The following is a 23,506-nucleotide window of genomic DNA, read 5'->3' as shown; positions in this document are numbered from 1 at the left end:
GTATCCTCTTTAAACGTAATCAATAGATCAACAGAGATTTTTCGTTTATGTGAAACTGTCGATCATTCTTGGTCTACAGAAAGTGAATGTGTTATAATTGACGGTTGCATTCCAGATATTTCAATAATCACGGAATTTTCTAAACGTGTAATTGCTTATGTGGCAGGATTTGTTGTAAAGCATTTGCGATCGAAACTGTGCTGTGAAGAATGTCTTGAGGTTTTGATAGGCTCTTATTCCTGTGTTGAATACAGTTTAATTGCTTACAAGAATCAGGGCGGATTGTGCTATCCATCCAATGATGTTTTTTTAATTTGCCAAAAAGCTGAAAAAGCTATTAGATTTGCCCTCAGAGAAAGTGGCGGAAAAATACTGAAACCAAAATTCTCCGATATTTATCTTACTTCAATGGTACTTAAAGAATTCCTTTGCTCTGAAGTTATTTTTCAAAGTTTGGTTGAACACAATCACAATCAAGACGCACTCGAAAATCACCGTGTTCATTTGATTAGATGTATTATACAAAAATACATTAAAACAAGACTGTTTTATATTGCGAAAACAGCTATTGGGGATGATATTAAAACTAGACAGTTTTACACAAATTTGGTTCAATTTACGGGACATTAATACTTTTGCATTAGTTTCGTTATTATTAGATATTACTTGTGATAGTAGCATGCAAATATTTAAGGAAAACGTTTTTAAAGTTGAGTACTAGTTGTTTGTATATTTTTACAAATTATTATTTTCTGATTGTTAGATAGAAATTAAGAATAAGATACTTAAATATAGCAAACAATATTCACAGTATAAGAATAATATATGCAAATTAATCTCATTGTGCAACAAAAAAGACTGTGATGAAATGCTCATTTTATAAAGAATATTTTTTTATAGATTTAAATACGTTATTTTTGTGAGATTGATATCAATATATGAAAATATGTTGTCGAACAAGACTGAAACAGTTTTCTGAAAGAAAATTTTTAAAAGATATTAATAATATCTATAAATTTCTTCAAAGTATTTTACAAAAATTGTGATTGAGAAACTAAAGAAATTTTATAATAACTAAAGAATTTTTAACTAATTATTAAATAATTATTATCATTACTTTCTGTAAAATATGTCTAAGATTGACGAACATTGTGTTTTTGTGAAATATTTTTGTAAACTGCAATAGTAAACATTATATATTTTGTAAAAATGGTGCTGTTACTTCTTTTTTCTTTACATAACTTCTCTGCTACTAGTAGAAATAAAGATTTTTTTTCAAATATCTTTTTTGTTGTAAAAATCCTCTATTACTTGCATGTTTTCAATTTATTTATCGTCAATAATAATTGGTTTCTAATCAATTTTTAAAAATATACCTATTATATCTTGTTTCTTGCAGGAATTACAATTTTGTATGAAGAAGAATGATACTTCATAATGGATTTTTAACTCAACTATGCTGATTTCTTACGTGAATTGTACATAATACATTTTTCAATTAATTTTCATTTTTATAAAAAAATGTCTGCGATAATTCTAAAATTTAATAATAAAACATTTAACACAAATAAAACTGACTAAATATTAAATTATCCTTGAATTATTCGTTAAGCTTATTTATTATTTTTTAATTTTTTTAATTGGTATAAATCTAAGTTTTGGATATAATTTAGTTGTTTGTAAAAGTTTTTTGTGAAATAATCTATTAATTTGTTTAAAATTTCCAATAAATTAAAATTAGTAAAAATTGTCAAAATTTAAAAATAAACCAATAAATAAAACGTCCATGCTTTATGTGATATAAATATTACAAGTATTTTTCAAATTGAAAGAAATACGCTCCTCATATTTAAACGAGAAGCGCCTGCGCATTAAGTCTACCAATCGTAAAGCAGCCAACGGAGCGCCTTTCCCTTCCGATCTACCACAGAAATCCCCTCGCCCACATTTTAATATTGAGGCCTGTCCCTATATTTCTTACGTCCATGATACAATCAATTATATTCGTCAATGCGTTTCACCTGATCGAGCCGTTTGTACACCATGAACAATGGCGCGTGCGCGTGTCGTGAAAACGAATAAAGGTCCCAGATAACAAACGTGTCTGGCACGTTACAGGCACAACGAGCGGCGGACCGTGTCCCTGCTGTAACGCACCTTTTGTGCCACCTACTTTATGACAAGACCGACTGTGCCAGCATCGTGCTCGCAATATTCCTGACATATTATCCGGATCTTTTGTCCAGGATATATCTGCCAATAGGCTTGTTTAAATTTCTGTTTTTGAATCTTCATTATAAATAAAAAAAGTATTACTTTCACTAATAAAATTAAATAATTTATAAATAAATTAATTTTTATTGATATTTTATTTTTTTGTAGTGATAAGCAAAACAAGTTTGCAATAATTTTTTTTATGGTTCAAAATATATAAAAATATAAATAAAAGAATAAATCTAGGGATAAGAGAAAATAACAAGATTTATTAAAAAATAATTCACAAATTTTTAAAAATGTAGAATACTTTTTAAAATATCTAAAAAATCATGAATAAAAAATTTAAAAAGTAAAGTAAATTATCAAAAAGATGAGAAAAATATAAGCCAACAAATTTTTAATAAATTAAGCAGTTTAATAAGTATAAAAATCCTAATAACTTAAGTTTTGTAAAACACACTATAGAAATGTTAAGAAAAGAAAATTCTTAAAATATAAGAAAGTTAAGGAGATTATTCATAAAATGAAGGAGTTTAGAAAATGTAAGAACAAAGCTTTAAAGAACGAAAAAAGCTTAAAATATTTAAAAATGCCCAAAACAAAAACTAAACAGCTTTAAATTTTAAAAAAATTATGAAATGTTAAAAATTGTATAAAATAAAATGTTGTAAGAAAATAGAAGAATTTATAAACGAATATAAAAAGAATCTGAAAATTAAAAAAAATTGAAATGATTTACATAAATATTTTTTAAAAATTAAAGAAAATGTTATAACAGAACGAAAAACTACTGAAATATAGGAACGATTGGGAAATTTGTAAAAATACAGGAAAAAATGCAAAAAAAACCGACTAGAATCTTAAAAAAGAATAATATAAGGAAAAAGTTATTCAGTTTAGAGAAGGGACAACATTTCTAAGAAATGAAAAAATTATGAAAAACTATAAAATTTATTAAATGAGCAAAGAATGATAAAAAATTATAAAAGAACTTAACAACAAAATGAGAAAATAACGTATAAACACACACAGCACATGATATTTTCTAAATATTTCTGAAATATTTCATTGAAATTTTGAAATATTCCAATGTAAAGTCCTTGAAATATTGCTGAAATTAGGGAAATGTCCGCCTATAAGTAATATTGCCGTGTAATTTTGCTGAAATATTTCATTAAAATATATTATAGAAAAATTCCAACTTAAATGATGCTAAGGATCCTAAGGTGTTGAACATGTTAGAAAATAACGATTGATTTCATATTTTAGAAAAGTTTCTAACTTTGAAATATTTTTTGAATATTGCAGAGTCTTCATTTGTAATATTGCAGGAGTCTTAATGTGTAATATTTCAGCAAAATTTCACGGCAATATTTCTTATAGGCGGACATTTTCCTGTTTTCATCAACATTTCATGAACCTTGCATTGAAATATTTCAAATCTTTCAATGAAATGTTTATGAAATATAATGTGATGTGTGGGAAAAAAAGAAAATCCTTAAAAAAATTAAACGATTAACTGAAAAGTTTTTTAAAAATTGTACTAAATATTAAACAAATAAAAATTCATGAAACGAATTGAATTAATTGAATAATAAATTGAAAATTGGATGGAATAAATTTAAAAAAAACTATTAAAACTTTTAATAAAGCTAATAAGTTTGACTTCGAAATATTTATTTTGTCTTACTTTAACAAAGAAATAAATTAATGAATTAATAAAATAAAGGTAGATTTAATTATTAATGTTACATTGAGAATTTATATCGATGGCTCCTAAATGAAAACACGTTATTCGCGAGAGCAAACAAAAAACACCCTTATTTACAAAAAAAAAATAGAAAACTCATCTGAAAATTTTGTAACCTAATTTTCTTAACTTTTCTATGTTTTTATTTTAAGCCAATATCAAATGTCTAAATAAAATAATTTAAGGATACAATGTTAGTTTGACACAATGTAAACGTTTAAATTAATTTAAATTTTAATGTATCATTCATACTTTAAAAATAACCATTAATTAAAATTGTAACATAGCCTTCAAACAACTGTCATTTTGAATAAGATGTTTTCTATTTGTTTTTCTTAATAAAGTGTTTTCTATCTGCACTCGCGAAAAACGTGTTTTCATTTAGCGGCCATCGATATAATTTACAAGAATAATTTTAGAATTTCTTTTGTAACTTGTTTGCTACTTAAGTTTGATGAATTCGTAAATATAATTAATCATTAGTGAAAAATTTATTATTTTAATGAATATAATATATATTGCATTTAACAATCATGCGATTATACGAATATTCTTAATAACACAAAAAATAATCATAGAATATCTTGAAAATTATTACAATCTATATAATAATATTCAAAATGTTTGATCTATTTATAATAAAAATAATTAATTCTAAGAAGAATATTTGAATAAATGAAATTTTGAAAAACAATAATTTTAAATAAAAGTATTTTATAGTTCATTTTTAGGACAGAATTCTTGTAAATAAAAGCAAGTGCGTTGATAGATCAGTTGGTTAGGCATTAGGTTTAGTTTGCGTTAGGTCGCGGTTTCGATTCCCCTTGCGTGCGTGAGATAATTTAACTTTAAGTTAAGTATTGTAAGTAATCATACTGAATTAAATATATGCATTTCCGTGATTAAATTCCGAAAACAGCTCATTTTTTACTAACGAAATATTTTTGAACACTATTTTTTTAGCTATTTAATTAATGAGATGGTTGATTATCTGATAAAAAAAGTTACCAGAGCACATTTTCAAAATGTTAATCAGCACGTGTAATTTTTTTACTGAAATTGTTTAAATAATCATTAAACGTATCTACATAGACGCAGTTTCAATTTTTATTTTAGTAAAAAACATTTTCTGTACTTTAATGGATCGGACCGCGGGCGGGCGATATCGCCAGCAATGGCGCGTACATTGTGCTGCTTATGTGCCGGCACGTTGGTCCGATCAATCGGACTGAGGTCCGGCACACGGCCTGCAATTATGCAGGCATTTTGTTATCTGGGGTCAGCACACAATATTTTCCAATTCACACTTCCTAAGGTTAACGCACAATACATTCGGTAAACTGAGAACGATTACCAATTTAATTTTTATAAAATGTTTATGTATATATATATATTGATTTCAATTTTTATATTTCTTGGATCAAAATTTCTCAAATATGGATATAACCTAAAAAAATACTTTAATTATCAACGTCAAATCTTTTTTTAATCCTATTGCGATTAGAATAAATTTCTGAAATTTTTGAACCAAAATTTTTTTTTATTAAAGTTATTATAACAATTTAAATTTTTTAGCAGTCGTAAATAAAAAAAATTTCAAAACCCAGTTGATCAATTTGAAAATCAAAAAAAATTTCTTGGTCTTAAAACGTACTTTACAAAAATAATATTTGTTTTAACATTTTTTTATTTCTAATAATTTTTGAAATTATATTCATAAAATGTTACTAAAAAAATTTGTTTTTTATGTCCAATCAAAAATTTAAAAAATGTTTTATATTTCACATACATTTCTAAGTATAAAACCGTTGAGAAAAAAAATTCCACTGAATATAAGAAAGAAATTTAATAGCAATATTAATTATTTAATTATATACAATAACATTTGAATATAAAATAATAATTAATTTTATTTTTTAAAATTGTGCATAATTATAGCGTTTAACCTTAAACCTCTAATTTGCGTACTTATTAATATTAATAATAATTATAAAATTTTAAAGATAAATAATTATTGTTAATAATTAATCTATTTCTTATTCAGTGAGATTTTTTCTTGGGTGTTTTCTACTTAAAAATGTACGTGAAATATAAAACAAATTTTTAATTTTTGATGGGACATAAGGAATATAATTTTATATTAACATTTTATAAATAATCAATTTGAAAAATTATTAAAAGCAAAAAATTTTTTAAACAATAATTATTTTTGTATAGTATGTTTCATAACGAAAAAAATTCTTTTATAATAAAAATTCTAGAACAAATACAAAACATTTCTTTGACTAATGCATTTTTATGTGAACATTGAAATTTTATTATTTTAACTTTATTTCCTATTATATATTTATTTTATTTGTAAGTACATATAATTTAATTAATAAATTGGGATTAATAAAATCTAGCCATTTGCTGGCTCTCAGCGAGCTCACGGTCTAGATAATGTGTAAGCGAATTCTCTAGCCCATTGCTAGCCCGCTTGATCTACAACAAGTGCGCCAGCAAGTGCTAGTTAAATCGCAGTGTCACAGCTTACACTCGGTGTCTCGGCCGCAGCGTGCCGGGCGGGCCGGAGACCTTTGTTATCTGGGTTGTTTCTGGCTGTTGAATATTTTTGTAAGTATATATAAGTCAATAAATTTAATTTTTCAAAATATTCATTATATGCCTATGTTTACAGTAAAAGTATGAAGTGTAAAAATATTCATTCAGATACTTTATAAAAATTTGTCTGACGATTTACATGAATTTATATAGGTGTTTTATTAATTAAAAATACTTAAAATATGTAAAACGTATTTCTTGTTTTTATTTTTCAATTAGTTTTTATACTCATTGAATTGTCAGGGTGTAAAAATTAATTATTTCAATCATAGTTTCTTCTCAGTGAATTATTCCAGGAAAAAAATTTTTACTGATTTTATTGACCGCTTTTTAATGTATAGATATAAAAACCACTACTTTACCAATAAAATTACACATGACTGATATAATCATGTATATTTAAAGCGAAAAAATCAGAAAAGTGCGAATTACACTCGCACCCACACCTATCGAGTTCCACAAACAAAACAGACAAACACATTTGTGTTTAAAACGTCTGGTTTGTAGAAAAAATATTTGGGACCACATGAAAAGGGACCACTTTGTCTGTTTTATTTTAGGAGATAATTGCAATTTTTAAAAATGTTTCGAATTTTAATTTTTTTTTGTATTTATCGAAAACAATCTGTATAGCGTGTTCCGCGTTGAATCATGTGTTTATAATAATTTTGTAGAAATTATAAACACGTAAGAATTTTATTTTAAATTTTTTATTATAGCAAGGGAGTTAATGATAACCTCGAACTTTAAACTCGTTTTCTCGTGTTTTTGCACTTTTAACTTTGAATCCTTATAACGATGAGAATATTTCATTTAGGAAGTGTTAAGAAAATTTTCCAAATTTTAATCCGGGTTGCTATAATTTTATTTAAAACAATTCGCAAAAATACTCTAAAATATCAAATCATATATTTTCATTGCAAACTCCTTCAAAATCAATTTCAATCATGTTTTGTACATTTTTTTTAGAATCTGTGTAAAAAAATACGTGTCCTTACCAAATTTGAAATAAATCGGTCGGAATTTTTTTACAATTGGATAGATGGACAGCGCAGTAAAAACAATAGGGTTCCGTACGTACACTTCGTGTGCGGAAATTTGAATACTACATGCTAAAAATTGATAATCGTTATATTGTCATATGTGAATCATTTTATTTTAATATAATACAAATTATAATTATAGTAGGACATGAAAAGCACAAAAATGTACACAAATCATTTTCGAACAAAATTTTAATTTCAGCTGAAATATATATCATCATGGAAAATGAAGCGCAAGAGAATAATATTGCATGTCAATTTTGCCAAATAATTTTTTCTGATATGAGACTTTTAATTGAACATTTGGTTCAAATGCACACCAGTCAACCTGATCTTCAATGCAGATACAGAGGTTGTACGGCGGTTTACAAAAATCCGAGTTCACTTAGGTCACACATCAGCCGAAAGCATACAGCACTCTTGCCTCGTTATCCTTGCAGTATTAATGTTCCAAATGTTGAGGTTAATAATAGCGGTATAAATCGTGAGTTTGAGGTGAATAATGAGAATGATAATTCAATTCCCGAGTTCATTGACAATGGTGATGTTAATCCTGATAATGATGTAATTTCTGAGTCAAATAATGACGATGTTCCATTTTCTGAATCGATTGATAATTATGGCGGTGTCGACAATATTTCGATTGCCCAGCACAATGATAATGGTGATGATCCTCCTTCTGAGCCCAGCGATAATCCTGACAGTCATCCGATTTCAAATTCCAGCGATGATAATGATCTTGACGATGATTCGATCCCACAGCGCAACAATAATGATCATAATCCGTCTTATGAGTCCATTCATAATCCCGACATTGATCCGGTTCCAGATCCTTCTGACGATGATGGTGTTGATGATGATTACAGTGGTGATGACGATGATGGCTATGGCGATGACGATGATGGCGATAACGATCCTGATAATGATCCGAATCCAGGTCCTCATGATGATGATGATGACGATGGTTTGGCAAGAAATCCCTTGAAGTATGCTCTTGCTAAATATATATTGTACTTAAGAGGTTGTACAAGAGCTACCAACAATGATGTTACTGGAATTGTAAGCAGTGTTCAGGAATTAATTGCTACTTATGTCGAATATTATTTGAATCACGTTTCTACAATTCTTCAAGAATCAATACAATTGGACTTAAATGATTACATAAATATTGATGAAGCTATTTAAAACATTGATACCCTCCACAATCTTAACAGTATATACAATCAAAATAAATATTTCAAAAAACATTTTGGGTTAGTGCTGCCTCGAAGAATCCAACTAGGTGCTGAATTTCAAAATTACAGCTCAGCAACTAATCAGTTCATATTATATGGCAAACAGACATCAAGTCAGAACTATGACTAAAGAAGTTGAAGAATTAATTCGTACACCTGAAGAACACGAACGTCAAATCAATGAGATCGAAAATGCTCCTGATGAAGAAACTAGGGAAGAACTAAAGACACGGTACGGGATAAAAGAAAGATGTATACTTAATGAATTGAACGGTTTTGAATACACAGAATCCTGTCCGCCAGATGTTACTCACGATGATCCCTTAGGAATTTGCATTGTGACGATTCGTGCATTTTTGAGAGAACTGTGCATAAATTTAGAATTGATTCCTGTTGATGAGTTAAATAATCGAATTAGAGATTTTGATTATGGTTACTCCGAAAAATCAGCAAAACCATCAAAAATTACTCGAGAACAATTATTAGATAAAAGTGCAGGATTTAAGCAAACGGCTGCGCAGATGATGCAGTTAACGTTCATGCTTCCGCTGATTGTGATGGATTTAGTTCAAATGGAATGGTTACCGATGAGAAATTACCTATTGATTCTTGAAATTATTCTAATTTCGCATGCCGACAAAATTCCAACTTCATCTTTAGGATATTTGGATTTAATAATTGCGGAATATTTGGAAACTTTTCAAATCACCTATAATGATACACTTACTCCTAAACAACATTTTTTGCAACATCGTTGTAGAGAGATTGCCAAACATGGACCACTAAATGAGTTTAAGACAAATAGAATGGAAGGCAAGCAGCAGTTCTTTAAAAGAATATCGCAAGACTATAGAACTTTCAAAAATTTAGCATTGTTTCTTGCTCACCGACAACATCAGTTAAATCAAAGCGCAATACTGACTGATCCTATTGAAAATGAAGTACAAACAGGACCTTTGAAGCAAACTGATTTGCTAAGACAACCATTCAGAAGATTATTTCCTCAGGAAGATTTCCTTACGACAACAAGTTGGGTAAAAATAAATGGTGTTCAATACACTGCATCAAAGTGCTTCATTGCAGTCTCCTATACGGAAAATTTACTACAGTTCAGAGCAGTGCAAAGCATTATATGGCAAAATGAGGAACCGATTTTTGTTTGTCAAAAAGTAAAAACTTTGGAACTCAATTTAGCGGTAATGGCCTACGAAATAGAGATGTTAAATGATTTTGAAAATCATTCATTCGAAGATCTTTTTTCATACGAAGCATTTCATGCACACCGACGAGGAGAACAGACCTTCATTATAATGAAAAAAGCCCTAGGTCCTTTATATTAAATGAGTACAAAACAAAACATTAAAATGAATAGGAAGGTAATTTTTAAATATTTCATTGCATTAAAAATGATTAATTCTATTAATTAATATTTGCTTTAAATTACTAGATTTTTATAGGAAATCTTTTCTGATGAGATCTGATGAGAAAAATAAAGAATTCATTGGCCTGTAAATTTCTTGGTTTTTAATTATTAATTACATTTTTAGGTATAAACAATTACGATGGAAAAAGCAGAGACGGTGAAGAAAAATTACGATTCGAGAGGAGTAAAAAGAGGCAGGTGTGAAGATTGTGATTGCTATGAATTCGAGTGGCTGCCATCGCATCCATTAAGCACCTGCAGTTATTGTGAACATACTCCAGCGAAGCACATGAATCTAACGGCAGAAGTTCAAGATTCGCCTTTACCTTCCAAAAGCAACGAAAACGTCAAACAAACAACAACTAGGTCTAAAAAACCATTGCTGTCACAAGAACCGCCTTCAACTTCCACCATAAACGAAAACGTCAAACAAACAACTGGGTCTAAAAAACCATTGCTGCCACAAAAATCACGACAAAATTTGCCAGTGAGTATTGTCTTAATTAAATTATTTCTGGTAGTTCGAGATTGAAAACACATAGTCGTGTCTGTTTTTAAAATTTAACAAATTATATATGTATATTCTATAAATTTTATTTGAATGACTTAACATATATTAATTTTTGGAATTGTTTAAATTTTTAATAGACGGGATTTTTATATACCTAATAAAATTATTCGACGGCATTTGCGTTTGACCCAATTTTTATTTGATAAAATTTTCATATTTGATTAAATTGTTATTGAATATAATTTACAAAATACCAAGTACAAATCTCACAGGATTTATTAATTCACTTAATTGACTTAACTTTCATCTGGCTGAACTCTTATTAGATCAAATTTGCAATTTCTCAAATTTATTTTATTTTGAATTTTAGTCTCACCGGGTTGCCACAAGTCAGGAAAGACATAAAAATCTCAGGGTCCGGAAGATTTTTTAAATTGAATGAAATCAAAAAGATAACGCGCACCAAAATTTTTTGAACAAAATTTAAATAATAGTATCCTTAATTTAAAATTAAGGATACTATTATTTAATGAAAAATAAGTCGCAACAATCTACTAAAATAACAAAATGCATCTGTTGTGGGCAAAACTGTAAAGTTAAAAAAATATTTCAAAAATCTTAATTAAAAAAAATTTTTTAAATGACTTTTAATTAGCGTTGCTATAACTTTATCAGAAATATCTCAATAACATCTACCAGAATATCAAACTGCATTCTTTTTGTTTATCAAAAATTTTAATTGGGTTATCAAAAATAACTCGTAAATATACACCATAATACCAAATTCTAGGCCGTTTAGTTGAAAAATATAAAATTAAAAGGTGTAGACCGCTTTTTTTAAAAATTTCAACTTTTGAAAAAAATTATTTAAATCGATTTTATTAAAATTTATTCTTTTATTCATTAAAACCTCTGTGCTTGGAAGGAGGTGAACAAACTTTTTTGTCCACAAAATCGTGAAGTTTTATTAAAACACATTGAAAATCAATTCCAATTTAGTTTTTGATATTTTTTTTCAATTTATGTGAAAAAAATACAATTTTGAAATAAATCGGTCAGATACATTTTTTCTAGAACAAAAAAATTATTAAAATTAAAAATAAATTTTACAACAATTTTACAAAGTATAATATCAATAAAATAAATTTAGAAATGTGTTTTTTTCACTGCATAACAATACATTTTTGTTAAATTAGTTATCCGTAATAAAAATTGGGTCAGGTAAATTTTTTTGTGTCAGGAAAAAGTAAAATAAATATAAGGGGAAATTTTCTTCGCAACGTTTCTGACAGATTTGTTCTTCGATTGATAATTCATTTAATTGAAATGTCCAATAATGCAATTTATGATATAAAAAATAAAATTAAGTTCTAATAAATTTTATACAGAATTATTTAGCTATTAAGTTTCTTCATTTTTTGTTTATTTTTAACGTTTGCAATATTGAATAAGTGACCATTTTTCTTTATAACATTTTGTATTTCTTACTTTATGGAATTTATAAATTTTTGAATTCAAGCTTATTAAAATTGTATCTAAATAAATTGTAAAAAATTTTGTAATGATTGTATTTTTAGATTGATTTGAAGTCATTGATACCTGAATCGTTTGCACATGGTATTGACAGATTGTTAAAGAATGGAGTTGAACTGCAGAGTACCGAAATAAGTACAATTTCCAGAGCAGTGTGTTTAAGAATGTTCGAAAAGGGAATTACAGAGGATCATGAGCTCGACAGAATGGCCGTCTTATTGACGGAAAAGTACCCCACATTGAACGGACGTTTTCAAAGTAAACATGTAAGTACACTGGAACTATAATTATACAGAATTTTTACGCACCCACTCACTTCCAGATCTCCTTATCTATCTGTCAATTTATCAAGCTGCACATTCATTTACTCATTTACCTATTCCTATATTTCTTTAGTCCATTTTATTATCATATGTTCGACAGGTGTTGTAAGGAATATAACCCGATTATAGTTTTAGAAAAAATAATTTTTTGATATTACAGGCGCGAAAAAATGGTCAGGGCAAATTTTAAAATTTTCAACTTTTTTGTAAATTTTCTAATTAAAAAATGTATACATTTAAAAAATGATAAATTATGTTAACTTATTTTCTTTCGGATTAATTTAACTAATATAAATAATTTTTAGGCCATTTTTCCCATCACCACAATTAATATTTTATTATTTTTAATTAATAAAACGACGTTTCGGTAACAGCCGTTACCCTTATGAGGTTTACATTAAAGAAAGTAAAACAAGATTTTATTTAACATTTTTTAAAATTTTACAAAGAGGTTATAAAATATCCATCTAATTAATTAAACTAAGACTAGAAATAAAAGTAATTGTCTTAAAATCGACAGATTTTATAGCGAATTATTTTTTTCATTAAGATTCGAAATCATTTCATAGTTGAAACAAAAATGTAGATTTTTATATTCACTCCGAATAATTCAAAAAATTTTTTTTTCACTTTGACAAGTTTAACAGTTTTTTTCGTAATGAATAAGGGAAATGTAATTTTATTCGTATAAATGTGTGAATATTTGCCTCGAAAATAAACTGTGTCAATTTTTGTAACACCTGTCAATATACACACAAATAATATGAGGTATTCGACCCCAAAAAACATCAAAATTAACATTTTTAAATTGTTTCTAATTTTTTTACCTTTTTGTACTTCACGAAAAAGTGCTCCATGATTTTTAAAAAAAATTTTATCTAGTCATTTGAGATATAAATTTTTAAATATTTACAATTTTTAAGAAAAACATTTTTTTTATTGCTCATAACTTCTACAGAAATGGATCAATTTATAATTTATATTTTAAAATCTTATTTTGAAAGTTGTTTGTATCCTTCGAATTTTTTAAAATAATTTGTAAACAAAACTCCTTATTTTTACGCATATTTTAAGGGGTTAGGGGTAGTCAGAATTTTCAAAATATCAAATTTTTTTTTTTGCATTTTCGTTAAGTAAAATATCTTAAAAATAATCTCTGAAAATTTCAAGTTAATCCGATAATTCGTTTTTAAGTTATTCGACAAATAACAAAGAGAGCTCGGGCCTTTTAAAGCGCTCGGGAGCGCTTGCAGCTAGTGTCAGCTGCAAGAAATCGGCTTTTAGGGTTCTATTGTCATCGATGAACTTAGACTTGGGTATATGTAGTAGTACCTAAATTAATATGGCCCAGGAATAGATGACTCGGTGTAAGTAATTTAATAATTCGTTTTTTTGTACGTAAATCTAGTGTGAAACTAAACGCGTTTTTCTCAAAACTATGTTTTTTGAACTGGTGACAACTATAACTCGAAAACCGCTCAGTCGATTTTAATGAAATTTATACAGCTTTTAGAATACATAATAAACTCGGGCCTGATCGAAGGATTTTTTTTTTTTTGAAAAATTTCGATTTTTTAAGACCAATTAACTGTTGATTTTTTCCCAAAAATCTAGACAAAAATTTCCTGAGGCCGCCATTTTGTTAATTTTTGAAAAAAAAAAATCCTTCGATCAGGCCCAGGATTATTTATTTATAAAACTAATTTTTTTTATCCGATTGATTTCTGATTAATCTCCAAGGACTTATGATTGTCACCGCAAGGACCTTTTTTTGGAACTGGGTTAACACAAACAGCTGTAACTTCGGAAATAAAAATTTTTTTTTTTTAAATTTTCGTGACTTCAAGTCAAAACATTGTTTAATAATACCATATTACTACTTTTGTAAAATAAAATTATTTAATAGCAAAAAAAATACTGAAAATTCTCATTTTTTCGTGCCTCTGACTACCCCTAACCCCTTAAGCCTTTAAATTTAACCGTTTTAGGTAAATGATTTTACTATGCATACTTACGTATTTTTATGCCCTGATTATGAAAATCATAGTCATACAATGACCGAAAACTTGATTTTTATGGCGAGAACTATGAAATATACCACAATTCTAAGGTTTTTTGCTTTTATCTAATAAAATATGAAATTTTTTAAAAATTCTTCAAACAAAGATTGGAGATCTCGTGAAAATAAATTTTTTGTGTAACATTATGATATTTTTGATAAAACTTATTAATTTTCTCAAAAGATGCCAAAAATGTTTAAACCACTATTAAGAAAATAAATTTCTTCATTATGAGCAATTAAAAAAATTGTTTTCTTAAAAATCGTAAATTTTGAAAAATTCATAATTCTCGTAAACGACTGGATAAAAAAATTTAAAGAAATTAATGAAGCTCTTTTTCGTGGAGTAAAACAAAGTGAACAAATTTGGGCCAATTTAAAAGTGTCAATTTTGATATGTTGGTTTGGCGTGAAATGTTTCATATACATCCTTTTCTTTTTGTTCCTAATATTTATCCTTTTGAAATCCCACTATTAAGATGATGCTCAAAGAGAAAATGAAGTACAGCATGCAACATATAAAAAAACTAAAAAGAGAGAAACAGAGGATCATTCAGATCATGATATGTTATGTAATGAGATGGTAAAAGTGGCATCAACGACTGAACGATCTGTCAATGTGAGAAAACTCGAAGCGCTCCTAGACAAGACACGATATTTACGCCAAAAAAATATTAATAAAATGTCGGCGTCCGCTGTATTAAAAATGTATCCGGCTTTGAGAAATCCTGATTTGGTACATTTTACTAAATCATATTCAAAAAATATTTTAAAATAAAATATAAGATAACACACTGCAACATATTTGAAGTTAATTTATTTTATTTTTGCTAAAAACTAAAGCATATAAGTTCAATTCGAATATTAAATTTAACTTGTTGAATTAAATAAAAATTTAAAAATAAGATTAAAATTTCCAAAAAAAAATAATCAATACATTATAATTTTTTATTTAGTTGCTGATGGAACTTTCCAAACTTGTGGATTTACCTGTTCCAATCATCAAAGGCAACTGGATTCAAGCAGTTCCAAATATATTGAAAGCACTCAAAATTACACTTCCTAAAGATGTCACCAAAAATGGCAAATGTGTTCACCTGCTCATTAATTTGCCAAAATTGTTTCAAAAGTCGAGGCAATACAGAAATTTGTATCGTTTCCTTCCGGTATTCAATTTCATATTTACATTCTTTAAAAGTCAAAAATGTTGTTCACTTTAAATTAGACATTTTATTTTTCAAATTGATTTATAAGGACTGATAAAAATTGAAAGTTTGGTTTTTTATGTGAGAGAGAAAGATTTAAGTGTGAATGTAGCGAAAACGAAGGTGATGAGATTTAGGAACAAAAGAAGAGGTGGTGAGGAAGTATGGATGTTGAATGGTGTAAGAATGGAAGAGGTGAATGAATTTTGTTATTTAGGATACTGGTTTAAATATAATGGAAGGCATGATTTAAACATTAGCAGGAGAATAGAGAGAGCGAGCAGGGTAATGGGACAGGTCTGGGGTATAGGAAAAAGGAGATTTGGGAATGACTGGAGAAAGAGAGTATGGCTGTTTGATGTTTTGGTGTGGTCGGTGCTGAGTTATGGTGTGGAAGTGTGGGGTTGGAAAGAGGTTTTGAGAGTTGAAAGAATGCACGAGAGGTACCTTAGATGGACAATGGGAGTGAGTAAGAGTTGCCCAGGATACATGCTGAGGGAGGAGTTAGAGAGGGAAAAATTAGTTGTCAGGCAGAGAAAGCGTGCGTGGGGACTGGAGAAAAAATTAAGCGAAGGAAAGGGGAGTAGTTTGGCACAGACATGTTGGAGGATGATAAAACAAGGAGAGGGAGTGGGGGTGAGGAGTATGAGCAGTTGGGAGAAAGGAAGGAGACAAGCTCTAAGAGATGGGAAGACTGGAGGAAATAGGGAAGATAATAAAATGGAAGGATGGTCAGTAAGAGATAGGGAGGAAAGGTGGGCGAAGATAGTAGGGTCACGGTACAACAGGTGGTATAAGATGGTAAGAGGTCGAGAGGAGCCAAAATATTTGAGGAGGGCAAGGAGAGGGTGTGAATGGAACAGGGTGTTAAGATTTAGAATGGGAGAAGGGAGGAAAGAGTGTAGGTACTGGATGAGTGAGGATGAGAAGTTGTGTAGCGTATGTGGTTTTGAAAAGGAAGAGTGGAGTCATGTGTTAGAGAGGTGTACGAAAGGGGAGATGGAAGAAAAAAGTGTGGATGAGATGGTGTGTTGGATTTTGTGTGAGAATGGGCAGGGAGAAAGGTGGATGAAAGAGTTGGAAAAGCTAAGAGGGAGGGAAGATGGAGGAAGGCCTCTAGTAAATTGATAGAGCACAAAACTTTTTGTCTGGGAACATCTTATTTATCGTATTTTAGTGTAGCGTTAAGTCTGACGAAGCCAGAATGGGCATCATAGTACTGGAACGGGAAACGGAAGCCCGGGCTCTTGGCGGATTTTAGTTTTTTATTGTTATTTTGCGTTAGGATGTAAGAATAGTTTAAGAAATATTGTACGTAGAATTAAGTTAGTGAAATGTAATTAGGTGTCTCGAACCCTACCGTTTGTAGGGAAAGTAAATAAAGAATAATATATTACAGCATATTTTATACATGTTAAGCCATAGAAAGAACAATTTCGATTTTATTATATTTGGATTAATATTAATTTTAAAAATAAAAATGAAAAATTTTGTAATGAATTTTTTGAAACTTTTTGTAAATAAATAAATAAATAAATAAAATAAATAAAATAAATAAAATAAATAAAATAAATAAAATAAATAAAATAAATAAAATAAATAAAATAAATAAAATAAATAAAATAAATAAAATAAATAAAATAAATAAAATAAATAAAATAAATAAAATAAATAAAATAAATAAAATGAAATAAAATAAATAAAATAAATAAAATAAATAAAATAAATAAAATAAATAAAATAAATAAAATAAATAAAATGAAATAAATAAAATAAATAAAATAAATAAAATAAATAAAATAAATAAAATAAATAAAATAAATAAAATAAATAAAATAAATAAAATAAATAAAATAAATAAAATAAATAAAATAAATAAAATAAATAAAATAAATAAAATAAATAAAATAAATAAAATAAATAAAATAAATAAAATAAATAAAATAAATAAATAAAATAAATAAAATGAAATAAATAAAATAAATAAAATAAATAAAATAAATAAAATAAATAAAATAAATAAAATAAATAAAATAAATAAAATAAATAAAATAAATAAAATAAATAAAATAAATAAAATAAATAAAATAAATAAAATAAATAAAATAAATAAAATAAATAAAATAAATAAAATAAATAAAATAAATAAAATAAAAATAAAATAAATAATAATAAATAAATAACTTTTTTTCAACTTATTTTAAGCTTACATTGCAAACTTGTGCTACGTTTCAATTGCAACTTTGGAAGGTTGCAACCTTGCCACGTAAGGTTACAAGTTAGAGTGCTCTCTGAGTTATATATCAGTTAAAAGCAAAACATATACTATTTGTTTATAACGGTTTACAATTTTTGAATACAATGATAGGCCATACAATGATAAGCCATAAGTTTATTATTCAATCTTAACTAAATTTACCTTCCAAAGAAACTATTACAATATTATAGTAATATAACATTTTATTATATAATATAATAATATAATATAATAATATAATATAGTATATAGTATATATTATACTAGGGGGCTATGCCCCCTGCGCGCTTCGCGCGCCAACCCCCACCCCCTCCTTTTCCCCTCCCCCCACCCCAAATTTAAAGGTTAAGATCGTTTCAAGACTCTGAATGAAAATTTTACCCATGTGAAGAAGGTAAAAAGGATAATTAACCTGCAACAAAATTTACTCACTTGTTTTTTCTGTGTGTTAATTCAGAAGTTTTTATATTCACAATTTGGAGCAAGCTAACGAATTTAAAAAAAAGTTGGTAGTATGATACCAGAAGGACGAAAAAATAGCCATTTTTAAGAATATTTTTGAAAGAATTTTAATTGAAAATCCAAAACTTACTTAGAGCGTCGGGAAAGTCTTAGAGAAGCCGCACGGAAAACAAAACCTCAAATTACTCGAATGACAAAAAATAGTGGAAGCCTTTAGAAAGCGAAAAATCGGACTTAATGGACTTAAAAAATATCAATATCCATAATCTGATAAATCTTGTAAGAGTACTTACTTTTGAATAAATAATGCATTTTGAAATTCAAAATTAATTGCCAGATGTACAATAAAAGAATAATATAATACAATAGAGAAAGATATAAATTTAAAAAACAATTACTTTTATAAAATATAGTCAATTTTCGTAAATATTTATAATATAATATTATATTATATATATTATTAATATATATATATATATTATATATATATATATTATATATATATATATTATATATATTAATATATATTAATATATTATATTATATTAAGTTGCATTTTATAAAATATTAAAGTCTAAAATTCAACCTTTGGGATTGATTTCATGATATCTCGCTTAAACGATCAGCTATGATTTCAATTCAAACGGATTTGTAATGTCCAAACTAACCTTAAAACATCCCCGTTTGCCGATTTGCTCGTCATTTTTGGTCGGAACTTTCAGGCTTCCTGACAACCGCGTCTTACTGTGACAACTTTTTCAAATTTTTTAATGACTCAGCAAACAAATGTATTAATTATCTTGAAAAAATCATTGCTATTAGTTGGAGAACAGGTCACTCTTATGTTTTTGGGGTCGCTGAAAATGGATCTCACGACAGATTTTAAAAATTTTCAAAATTCAAAATGGCGGATCCAAAATGGTAGACAGATTTTTAAAAACTTAATGGATTCGCTTAAAACTTGTTACTCGGGGGTTTTTGGGGTCGCTTATTAAGAATTTGAAGTCAGATTTTGAGAATTTAAAATGGCGGATACAGTATGGCGGACATATTTTTAAAAAATTCAATATATTTGCTTAAAACTTGTTACTAGGGGGTTATAGAGGTAGCTGATTACGAACCTGAAATCAGATTTTGAAAATTCAATATAGCGGATCCAATATGGCGGACATATTTTAAAAAAATTCAATGAGTTCGCTTAAAACTTGTTACTCGGGGGTTTTTAAGGTCGCTGATTATGAATCTGAAGTCAGATTTTAAAAATTCAAATTCATGTATCCAATATAGCGGACATTTTGTAAAAAAATTCAATGAATTCGCTTAAAACTTTGTTACTCGGTGTTTTTTGGGGTCGCTGATTACGAATCTAAAGTCAGGTTTTGAAAATATTAAATTAATTAATTAAAGTGATACTTCTAACTCAGGAGTTTTTAAGATGGCTGTTTATAAATCTCTAGTAAATATTAAGATTTTACTGTTGGGGTTAAGGTTCTCATACACTGTAAAAAAAAGAGATGAATAGGGACGCTATAAAACAACAAAATTTTATATAAGGCTCATTTCATTTAAATTGTCATATTCATGTCCCTTGCCAAAAAAAATTATTTGATATAACCTTAGTTGAAATTAATTTGTTTATATAGTAAAAAGCAATAATTTTCAATAATTTTTCTACTTTCAAGGACATAAAAGTGATTTTCATAATATTGGCAGAACAAAAAGCAGGCAAAATGTCATAAGTGTAATGCGTCCTCGGAGACATTTTCAATGTTCAAATGAATGAAATGTCGAAAATATAGTGTTTAAACCAATTTAAAAAAATATTTCGTGAAGTATTAGTTCTATATTTAAGGAAAATCAAGTGTAGGTAATTAAACTTTATTTTATACAATTTCCAGAATATGAAAATGACTTGTCCCTTACTTTTGTATTTTTACGTTTTGACGGCAGAATTTTCTACTTTTACCTGATATTTAAATTACCTTATGAGCAAAAAAATTTCTTTACCATCGCATAAGCAGCAAAACACAACAACGAAGTGTGTGAAAAAACCGAAAACGATATAAGTATAAATCTGCTCGTTTGTCATGGAGGCAGAAAAAGTCGAAACACTTTCGTAATTGAATTTCTGTCAACAGTCTAACGCCTTGAAAATGGTTAGAAAATATTTTGAATTTTATATCGGTATGGAATTTAATGTATTTTTGGATTCTCTTTTGAATGAGACCAACCCCGTCTATATAAGCATAACCGTTTTCATTTTATAAGCAAAAAATGAGCAAAATGTCAACAGTGTAATGGTCATAAGTGTAATGCTTTGTATATATGGCTTCAGTAAACGTAATAAATCACAGAGGCCTACAAAATAAAACTTTTTTCTTTTATCTTGATATCAGAATAGTTTCTAATGTATTTTTGGGCGCTGAACACGATCCCGGATCTTAAAAATGCTTAGCATGTCAGGATTTTGAAAAAAGTGGGGGTAAAAACCCCCAAGAAACATGTTTTTATGGGTGTTTAATATGATTTTTCTCTTTAACTTGATGTGGTAAAAACTTCAAAATTGTTTTAAATTATAGCATAAATCGTGTACTACATGAACCGTACACGCAACCCACCCCCCTAATTTTTTCCATAAAATGGGGTTATAACCCACCCCCAAAAAATTTTTATTTTAATTCTTTTGCCGAAATGAATAGATGTTTATTTGTTTTATGTTCATAATGTTTAAGGACATAAATTTTGCATTTTGCCTATATAATTTTTAACCTCTTCGCAGTCCAGTTAAAAATCACTTATAGGCATAATAAGGTTTCAAACAGAGCTTTCAAAAAAATTTGATTTCATCGTATTTAAGATTTTTGGGTTCATCTGTCATCAAATTCGAATTCAGTGACCCCAAACACTTCAGTATATTTATCACCAGTCAAATCAAATTATATTTAGTATTATTATTTTATCAAAAATTGCCAGAAAAAAATTTTTATAAGATATGACGATTTCTGCCAAAAAAAACCGTCTGCCATAAGAAATATATGACTTTAATTTTGTGACCACTATTTATTTTGTTAATTTAACATGTTAAACTGTATAAAAAAATTAGTTTCAACCTTAAAATCAAAATTTTTCAACTCAACTTTTCTGGAAGCTGAATATGACAATTTAAATGAAATGAGCCATAAATCAGATCAATTTTAGAATAATTTGATCGTCATATATTCGATTTAATATTTTCAAAATTTGAGTTCAGATTCGTAATCAGCGACCCTAAAAACCCCCAAGTAACAAGTTTTAAGCGAATCCATTGAATTTTTTAAAAATATGTTGGCCATATTGGATCTGCCATTTTGAATTTTCAAAATCTGTCTTAAGATTCGTAATCAGCAACCCCAAAAACCTGCAAGTAACAAGTTTTAATCGAATCCATTGGATTTTTTAAAAAAAATGTTTCCCACATTGAATCCGACATTTTGAATTTTCAAAATCTGACTGCAGATTCGTAATCAGCGACCCCATAAACCCCCGAGTAACAAGTTTTAAGCAAATCCATTGAATTTTTGAAAAATATTTCTGCCATATTGGATCCGCCATTTTGAATTTTCTAAATCTGACTTCAGAAACTTTTTCAATTGGTTTTATTCCAAAAATTTATTGCCTTCTATATGAACTAGTAAAATCGACACCCATCACCCCAATCTTGAAGGGGTTGTTTCACCCCTTATATCGCCTTATGAGCACGTATAAAAAAATACGTGTCGCTTCGTTTTTAGTCCTCACAACATATATCAAGTTCAAGCAAATCAGCGATACACACCTCGAGTACCTTCCTTGTAAGAAAAATTTCTATCATACGCGCAGTTATGAAAACTTGTCGTGAATTATTTTTAAGTATTTAATAATAATATTATTATTTTCCATATTTAAATTTAGTTATTTAAATTTAAAAAATCAATTAAAACTTAACATAATCCTATAATTTACTCGTCTAACATTCATTTCACGAATTGTTTCAATGGTTAAGATAATTTTTGCTTGGCGTATCTTTTTGCATCGAAGATGTTTTTGTTGGGATACCATTATTCCATAATATAACCTTACAACATAATATTGTGCTATGTGGGAAAAAATAAAATCTATGAGTACTACAAATGTCCCGAATTTAAGCGTGATCAGAGAAAAAATTTTTTTTACCTTGATCACTTTACTTAGGATCCCCCATGTAGTTAGGTATAGCCATCTATCCCGGACTTTCCCTACACATTATATTTTCATAAATATTTTTTAAATAATTGTTTTTGCGAGTTTATTTATTAGTAGTTTTAGATTTGTAATTCAGTTAGTGTAATTTAAAAATTTAATAATAAAATTTAAAATAACTTTTTCCTTTAAAATTGAATAAGTATCTAAAATATTCATTTCAACTGTGTCAACTTATTATAACGGTTACGTAATCTTAGCAACTTATAAATTCTTGACTCCTTCATTTAAATCATAAATTAAAAAGAGTCTGTCATACAACATTATGTACTTTGTAAGGCAAAGCGAATGTAAATATAATTTTATAATTTCCTGTTCGTGATAACGTCACTATTGAGTTGCGATGAAATTCAAAGTGAACCCTTATCTAAGTAGGCAAAATGCATTAATTAAATGCGTGTCATTAAATACAAAGAATTAACAACTGAATTAATATCATTTAATTAAAAATCAACATGCAAGTTAAAGTTTAACATGAATAAAATTTTTGTCAATTTCATCAAACAACATTAATTTTGAAAATAAAATTACACATTTATTAAAGCAATATTGCTTTTAACAAACAGTTAAATAATTGAAATGAAATATTATTTGCATGAGAATTTGTGATATAAATTAATTACTTTA

The 23,506-nt window shown here is 27.6% G+C and overlaps 2 protein-coding genes across 2 annotated transcripts; both read left to right on the top strand.

The window, feature by feature from the left end:
- Positions 1-8,971: 8,971 nt before the first annotated feature.
- Positions 8,972-10,189, top strand: LOC127284528 (uncharacterized). Its single transcript, XM_051310005.1, has one exon. It carries the CDS (start codon positions 8,972-8,974, stop codon positions 10,187-10,189), a length of 1,218 nt encoding a protein of 405 aa, XP_051165962.1.
- Positions 10,190-10,322: 133 nt separating this feature from the next.
- On the top strand, positions 10,323-15,918 carry LOC127284606 (uncharacterized). The gene is made up of 3 exons (XM_051310133.1): positions 10,323-10,759; positions 12,361-12,582; positions 15,655-15,918. The coding sequence occupies exons 1-3, from the start codon at positions 10,412-10,414 to the stop codon at positions 15,916-15,918; spliced, it is 834 nt and encodes a 277-aa protein (XP_051166090.1). The 5' UTR covers positions 10,323-10,411.
- The last annotated feature ends 7,588 nt before the right edge of the window (positions 15,919-23,506 follow it).

Source organism: Leptopilina boulardi, unplaced genomic scaffold (assembly GCF_019393585.1).
Source record: "Leptopilina boulardi isolate dan_hultmark-lab unplaced genomic scaffold, ZJU_Lbou_2.1 LbouV2_120, whole genome shotgun sequence".
Classification (NCBI taxonomy): Eukaryota; Metazoa; Arthropoda; class Insecta; order Hymenoptera; family Figitidae; genus Leptopilina; species Leptopilina boulardi.
Note: the sequence above shows the minus strand (reverse complement) of the source record. Positions and strands in the feature narration are given on the sequence as shown.